We start from the raw sequence: 8,654 nt of genomic DNA, 5'->3' as shown, positions 1-8,654 counted from the left end.
ACTCACACACGACAGCCTGACAATTACTCTTCCTCATTTGTAGATCAGAGGTGGTGCCTGACTGAAGTGAATGTAGTGAAATATTTAGCATACACTGTACATAGTTTCATAGGTTGCATTAGGTCTACCATAGGAATAAATACATCCACACACCCAGCCATTCTCCACCTCTTGCCTGGCTAACCCTGACACCCAATCGGGATGCTAATTGTATTACATTAGAAAGGGGCTGTGACAAAGCCTGTGATTGGCTGGCGGCTCTCAATGTGCTCTGTGCAGCTGGAGTTGGAATCTTCAGTCTACAGCGGAGGGTCGCCAGTGTGGAGAGTGACAGAGGAGAGAGGAGCAGCTGCAGCATCAGCACACGACAGAGCAGCAGCATCACCGTATCCAGCAGCCAGGACAGGGGGGAGTCCAGCGCTGCAGCTCCAGCCATCACTCCTCCTGATCATCATACACCTCTGCAGCCCCAATCCCAGCAGAATGGAGCAGGATGCTGTCCGCTGACCACCCCATCACCAGGCTGAGGAAACCATGTAGAGACACCCTGCACAAAGGACTCACTAACACGGCACTGAGCGAGGCGACATTGGACTGAGCTGCGACACTTCGCACAGGTCATTGGATTGCATTGCTGAAACTGTTGTAGTTGCATATTTGGTGCGTGCGCTCTATTTGCCATACATCAGACTGTACAGGACTACACCCCTCCATCAGAGCAGCTTGGAGAGGCACCCTCCCTTCACTGGTTACAGATGCCTGGCTCCAGTGTCACAGCTCCAGTCTGATTCCATTGCAGTGTCACTGCTCCAGTCTGAGTCCATTGCAGTGTCACTGATTCCTGCCTGCCTTCCAGTGCAGTGGCACAGCTGTGCTAACTGTGGTATGTAGAAACATCCACATCTTGGACATGCCCATTTTCAACACCTCTGTCTTCCTTGTATCTTGGGGCCCCTGTATGCCCCCAATATCAGATAAGTGCAGCACACCACAAGGTCCCCAGCAGATCTGCTAGCTGGTGTCTGTGCTTTGCTCCAAGTGCTGCCTCCCAAGAGCAGATCTGAAAGGCTTCTGGGCATTGCCAGCTGGGCTGCGCATGCCACTTCCTTCCTAGCACCTCATAGTTTTATTTCTTCCTACCTTACCCACTGAAGCCATGGAGTGGATGTGTGGGCATTCGTGGTGGCATCTTGGAGTTGTCTTCTTTGTACACTGGGCAGCTGGAGATTCAGGGAACAAACCCAAGAGCTGTGAATTGGTGAAAGCCATGTACAATGCCAAGGGGTTCAGCCTCACTGGGGTGCCCCAGTCAGAGATCTCAGGTGAGTGCTACTTTTATACTGCAGTTTTTAGGAAAACTCATCATGGTTTAGACAGAAGGTTATTGGAATCAGAGGGAGGATTTTTGGGACTGAGGTCAGGTTCACACAACTCAAAGAAGAATGTTAATTAGTCTGGCACAAGCGTGCTAAATTACTATGAGGTGCCAAGGAGAAACTGCTTATCAGCGCAATCTTCAGTCATTGCAGACAAAGCCTGGAGAACTCAGGTGATGTGTCAAGGCATGACAAAGGGTGCTTCAGCAATAACTGCTGTGGGCTGCCCTCAGAGACTTGTCTTCCAGGCGCTGTGAGGAAGGACTATAAGTTCCAGCATGCTCTAATAGCCTAACATGCCAAGACTTGCCTCTTCCACAACGGTTCTTTCCTTGTGCCATGTCCTGTGGGCGAACATCTATTGCTGTCCTATAGTAGTCAAAATACAGTCATCAATTCTACATCCTGGACCTCTGTTGTGATGTGTGACAATGTAAATTGGCATTGCAGTGACCATGTGTAATAAGCCTACTGACCTATTCCTGAAGCTGTTGTATACCTGTAACAGATATACTATATTTTCAGCATTGGTGTGAGTTAAAGATAACCTGTCAGGACACACATATGAGCTGCCGATATTGAATTGTTTGAAGGTGCAATGTTCAGGGCTGAAATACTTGTCTGGTGATTTTCTGACCTAGAATAAGCGTGGTGTCAGCGATTGTTGGGACACTTGCATATGACATGTTTGTTTCAGGTCACAGGTAAAGAATTACAGCCCTGGAGCTTTACAAACAATTAAATTGATATTGGTATTTTAGAAACCCTGGTTTTGGTAAATACGTTTGGATAGGTGGATTTCTGCTGTAAACATTCATGTTAGCTTTGGACAACCTGGAGAAAGGTGCTCACTATTGTCTGCATTATATCTTACTGTGGAACATGGTTGGTGGGATTGCAGAGCAAGACATGAATGAGTTTCTCAAAAAAGCACAGTCAGCAGTAAAAACCTAGTTATACATTTCCCACACTTCCAAAAATTGTTTTATTACTGTGTATGTTGCTATAGGAAAGATCAAGTGGTAACAGGAAGTGAAGGAGATTCCTGTATAAGAGGCACAGACAAAAAAACAAACCTGACAAAGGTTCTAATTGTGGCCCACTCTAGTTAATATTAACAGTGTTACGTTAACATGTGGCCTTAAGATAACTGGATCCATTGGATAACATTAGCCTAACAGAACCTATAAGGAATCAGCTTTAACAAACCAATGCCCTGTAAGTTAACAAGGATACATTTCTAGGTTAATTGCCATGATATTCATGAAAATCACAGATTTTTGCTCTGTAAGGTTAGATTCACACTGTGTGGATTGCTTAACGCACGCGTTATAATTGTGTGAACTGCAATGGACATTGTGCGTATTATAACATACACATTAAGGCCCCTTTTACACTTAGCCACTGCGTCGCCCCGAGTTACGCTTCCATTACAAGGGCCATGGAAGTCTATGGAGATATGCTGTGACGCGATGCGACTGAAGTATCCAAGTTGCCACGTTCTCAACACAGCGCGTTGCCGCATGCATCTTGCCAACCGCACGGATTCTGTAGCAATACAAGTCAATGAACAAAGCAGTAAGTGTAAATAACGGGGGTGTGCATGCACGGATCAACAGGAATCCCAGAGTGGTGGGCGGCGCTATGTATGTGTCCCTGTCACCACACCGTGGCACAGGGTCATATGACGGCTGATTTCTGAGGTGTGAGCACCACAAACCACCTGTGTAAAACTGGCCTAAAGTGTACACGAGGCGGAGTGAAGTAAAAAACATTAGATACTTACCTAAGAAGAGGATCCTCCCCTCTGACTCCCTACATCCTCCTAGAGACCACCACCAATGCCCGAGACCCTCTTTAAGATCGGAACCGCGCTCTGCTGCCCAAGTACAGACGCACCTAGACAATAGCATGGGAATTCCACATCCTCCTGGCCCGCTGTGGGCCACACGCAGACCCCCAGAATATATTCAACAAGAACTTGTTAGATATGTTTGCGTGGTCAAGCACCCTGGCCGTACTGTGCCTGTGCTTGTGTGCCCAATGCCTGCACAGTGAGCTGAAGCCGCTCTTACACAAGCACCACCCTGCTACTGCACAGGCGCGGATGTACTTATGCAGGGCACCGTGGTCACAATCTTAAAGAGGGTCCTGGGCAGCGGTTGGGGGTCTCCAGGGGGACGTAGGGAATCTAGAGAGTAGGATCCAGATTGCCTATGGGTGTGCGATATCCCTCCCCCGTCACATTGTACCACAACGCACAAAATGCCTAACATATGACCCTGCGGAAGAGTGCATGGCGCCTCCCCAGCATGCCCCTCGCCCTTTGACTTGCTGGACAGGAAGTACATCACTTGGAGTCTCAGGTTGCATGCATGCGACGGTAACATGCTGTTGATTTTGCGGCTGATCGGGCACTTCCGGCGCAACCTTTGCAGTAAAATAGGGAAACACAACACAGATTTCCAATGCAAGTGTAAAAGTGGCCTAAATTTAGAAATGTCACATGATTAATATCCGCTTCCTATGCTTGCCTTTCTGCCAGTGGCATGGCTATTCGCTAAGGAGCTAAGCAAGGATTCTATACGTAAAAATGTATATCAAGTACAAAATCCTGCCAAGCACAGCCACACTATCAGAGAGTAGTGAGCAGGGTAGGGGTAATAATTACCACTATATAAAGCAAACATAGAGGGGATTACCATATCATAAGGCTCTTGGGAGGCTTCTCTGGTCCAGTGGCCCTGATGCAGTTGCAACCTTTGCATCGCCCATTGCTCCGCCCACTGCATTCTCTGCCTGATAGATTATAAGTAAACTTTGCTGTTCTTCCTTTGGAGTTTTGAAATAGAGCATTTGCTGTTGACTTATGTTAATGTGATCCTAAACCTTCCAAGTCATAATGTTCTTGCCAGTAAATAAAAAAACTCTGTTCACAGGTTATGTGTCATAAACCAGAAAACAGGATTCCGAGACCTCCTCAGCTGCTGTACTTGTATTGGAACTTGTATTAGAAGGGGCTGGGAGGGGGACCCAGATTGAAAAGCGTTTGGGGAAGTCACTTGTGAACAGTGGCAGTGCAGAGATTTGGTTATTACCATTTTGTGCCTCTCTGAAAGGCTATCCAGGAGCGTATTGCGTGGCTGCACAACCAAACAAAAATGAAAAAAATATACGGTATATAACAACAGTGACATTTTGAAAGCTAGAACATTACACGTTATTACTTACTACTATTACCGTACTTTGCTGCATGGATGCACTGATTCCTATATTTGACTTTAGCTGGGTGTTGTGTGTTATGTTTGATTGCTAATTGGTTTCTTAGCTACATAAGTGATCGCTGCCGATGCGTTTGTTCCTTCTGAGCTTGTCACACTGTAAAACTGTCATTATTACACTTCTATATAAAACCAACGCTTTGCGCAGAGCGCTATACAGAAAACATCAAACACCCCACAATTTGCACTGGCTGCTTGTGAAACCCACTTACCAGTGTCCTCCCCTCATTCTAGGGCCAGATTTGGGGAACATCCAGTAACAAATCAGTATGTTTTTGGCAGGTGAGTGCAAACTGGAGTACCCAGAGGAAACTCACACAAACATGGCAAGAACATAGAAACTCCATCCAGACCAGTGCCAGTGGCGTAGCTTAGGAGCTCTGGGCCCAAGTACGAGTTTTACATTGTGCACCCCTCCCAAGGGGCTCTATACCTAACAAGTGATATGGAGCCCTGACACCTGCCAAGGGCCGCAGCAGTGTCAGAGAGATGTATGCTGGGGAGGAGAACAGTCTAATAATGGTTACAACTAATCAAAGCACATACAGAGGTGATTATTACCAGGGCTGTGGAGTCGGTACAAAAATCTTCCGACTCCAACTCCGACTCCTCAGTTTATGAAACCACGACTCCAACGCCGACTCCGGGTACCCAAAATGGCTCCGACTCCCGACTCCTCAGTTTATGAAATCAACGACTCCAACTCCGACTCCGGGTACCCAAAATTGCCCCGACTCCAACTCCGACTCCACAGCCCTGATTATTACCAAATAAGCACTAATAAAGCATGGAGGTGGGGCCCTTCCGGTTCCTGGGGCGCTGGCTGGCCAGTGTTATTCAGTCCTTGGACTATGGCTTGGTAAAACTCGTAAAAAAATAAAAATTCTGGACTTTTCATTGCTTTAATGCTTTATCCCATTGTAATGCATTTAGCTTGTCTCTTTGCTGTGTGTGGTCATACAGTGGTCTATACGAGTAACAGGCTGTGTGTACGGTACAATTGACTGTACATAGCTCTGGGCCACACAGCTTGAGGACAAGTCATGTCACCAACATTCATGTGATCCATCATTGTTCCCCACTCTGTGCAGAGAAAGAACACAATTGTGTAAGTTTCACCAAAATCCCACTCTGAATAGAGGTGTCACATGGCAAGCATCTTTTGAAGATTGGATTGCTCCTATATCAATGAATATAACCCTGGAGCATGGCTAGTTGTAGTCAGTGTGTCTGGGGACGGTACCTTCTCTAGCTACCTTTCCTGTGTCAGCCCCTAACTTTCCCTGGCTGTCTCAGCTGTCTAGCAGACCTCCAGGTGTGTTGTGTGCCTCACAGTGCCTCAGAATGTCCTGTGAAGGGAAACCTGCTGGGACCTGTCAGACACATGCTATATAACCAACATCTGACTTCTAAGGCCAGTGACACATCAGAGAACATTATCAGGCCTGTCATTCTGCAATGCTAAAGATCATAGACAACGGCAGAAAAAAAGCAGTTTAAGTGGTCATGTCCTTTGGTTTTGCTTTTATCAAAAGTTTCTCTGGAAAAATAAAAATAATAACATTTAAATCGTCCCTTGTAGTTATATCCAATAAGGTTAGTAGATGATCCCCAGGACACCTTTTCAGTGGCCCTCTTTCTGCCAGTGGAGGTGCCATTTATAGCTTTATACATGGCTGCAGCCTGAAAATGCAAAAAAATAAATAAATACATTTTTTAAAGTGCGTATACACCTCTTGATTTTATGCCATCCAACGGGAATCGGGACCCGATCCGTTAGTGTGACTTCGCTGGCTGGCCTGTGCAGACCCATGTCAGCTATGTAGCAGACGACTTGTTCTGGTGCTATGCGCTGGGGGCAGAGGGACGACAGAGTGGTGCGTGTGTGATGTCATACAGCGGGGCAGGGGAACGGCACAGACTATCGGATCAGCCGTCGTGGGGATGAGTTGATCCGATAACTCGCGGGTCGGGAGTCAGTGGCCGCTGTACACAGCCCTGATTATTGGCTCAAGAAGTCCAGAAGTGGAATTTGGCACACCATCAGTAATTCAAGGGTGCTTGATAATGCGGTGTAGGCAGTCCACCGGTAGTACAATAGATGAGCAAGTATTAATAGCACATCAGCATCGCTGTTATAGCACTTTCTTTATTGTGCCAGTATTCACAAGGTATCCAACAATTGTTTTGGGAGTTTCAAAACCACACTCCTTGACAAAGAGGGACTTTGAAGCTACCCAAACAATTTTTGGATACCTTGTGGATTCTGGCGCAATAAAGAAAGTGCTATAACTGCGAACTGCTGTTAATACATGCTCATCTATTGACTATTGACTCAGGTGGTTGTTATTGGCCGCCTTAGTCAGGCATGTGTAACTCATACCTACCTTATTTACATCTTTGTTATGCCTAGGTAGAAGCTGTTAACTGCAACATTTCACAATTGTCCTTGTGAACCAAGCCTAATTAACATCAATAACCTCTCCACCTCCTGTTTCCTAACACTGACACCTTATACACACCAGGCAATTTTCCCATCAGATCGATCATTTCCAGAATGTCCAATCTGCTTATGATTGAGAAAGGGATCGGTTTTGTGCAGTACTGTTCTTAAAATTAATCCCTTTCTTGGAAGCCTATATAAGTCTTTACCCTCCCAAACCCTATCAGATAACCCTAACCAATACCAATACTCACCTCCTAGCATCTTCATCTCCAGCATCAAATCCAAACACTGGAGGTTGATACCCTGACAGCTGACTTTGAGCTTTATATAGCCATTCACTGGCATCCAAGCCTTGCTCAAATTATATAAAGCAGAAAACCGAGAGCCCAATATAGTGTAGTATGTATTGGAACAGAGGAGAAATTATGAATCCTAAGTATTATACTTACAAACCCGGGTTACCACTAAGGCAACCACTGTAGAGGCAGGTGAGGAGTTTAGGCCTGTCCCCACTCAGGACTAAGACGTCGCTCTCTGTGGATAGACAACATGTGTATCACACAGCTAGAGGTCCAATATCAGCTTGGCATCTACAGAGGTGCCAAGCTGATATTGGACCCCTAGCTGTGTGATACTCCTGTTGTCTATTGCCTGAAGAAGCGGGGCTATGCCTGCGAAACGCGTTGCCAGTTTTTTCTAGGAGTATGTATCATAATTTATATGAGTATAAATTGTTACTACCTCAATTGACAGCATCATGTCTGTTTTGGAGTGGCTGATCAACCACCGCCTCTCGAACTTATTAAACGATTTTAGCAAATTTTATCCTTTTGGCACCTCTGTACATCTCTACATATTGCTCAAATTACAGTTCAATTATATGTGATGCTTTGGACACATTCATTTTGCCGATACTAATTTTAATACATTGCGAAACTCCATGCCCATTAGTGCATAGCTCCCAACTGTCCCTTTTGGATCCAAATCCCTCTGTCCCTCTTTCTTCCTAATGTGTCCCTCTTTCAGGACTGATGTACAGATGCATGTAAATATATGTGTTTTTATACTGGAAAATGTGTTTCATTGGCTATCATTTCAAATTATATATTTGTTCTTTTCAAATGTTAAAATGAAGGAACACTAATGATGGTAGAAAGGACCAGTGTGGTTTGAATGATAAAACTACATGCGTGATAAGGAGTGTGGCAGGGGGCGTGGTTAGAGGTGTGACAGGGGTGTGCCTTAAAGCGTCCCTCTTTCTTCTCTCTAAATGTTGGGAGGTATATTAGTGCAGTGTGATTCTTACTGGATCACACTGGATATACTGTATACTGGAGATGTTATGCTTGCTGAATTTTTTGGTGCAGTTGGGTTTCTGTTCCATCTACAAATGGATTATTCATGCACGCTAAATTATTGCAGCACAAGCATACTTCCTAAGCTCGGTGTTTCGGCCATGCTTGCACCAAATATCCTCCAAGATAGATAAGATTGCATACTCTTGAAAACGCCACTGGCTAATTTAGGTGTGACATTAAACCCTCCTTCCCG

General features: G+C 45.5%; 1 protein-coding gene across 1 annotated transcript in view; it reads left to right on the top strand.

Moving 5' to 3' along the window:
- Positions 1–287: 287 nt before the first annotated feature.
- Positions 288–8,654, top strand: part of GPC1 (glypican 1) — a 122,522-nt gene continuing 114,155 nt past the window's right edge. The window contains exon 1 of the mRNA XM_068280723.1: positions 288–1,322. Coding sequence (XP_068136824.1) covers positions 1,157–1,322 — 166 coding nt within the window. The 5' untranslated portion in view covers positions 288–1,156. The remainder of the gene's footprint in view (positions 1,323–8,654) is intronic.

Source organism: Hyperolius riggenbachi, chromosome 4 (genome assembly GCF_040937935.1).
Source record: "Hyperolius riggenbachi isolate aHypRig1 chromosome 4, aHypRig1.pri, whole genome shotgun sequence".
In the NCBI taxonomy this organism is placed as follows: Eukaryota; Metazoa; Chordata; class Amphibia; order Anura; family Hyperoliidae; genus Hyperolius; species Hyperolius riggenbachi.
This window is presented reverse-complemented; position numbering and strand designations above follow the sequence as displayed.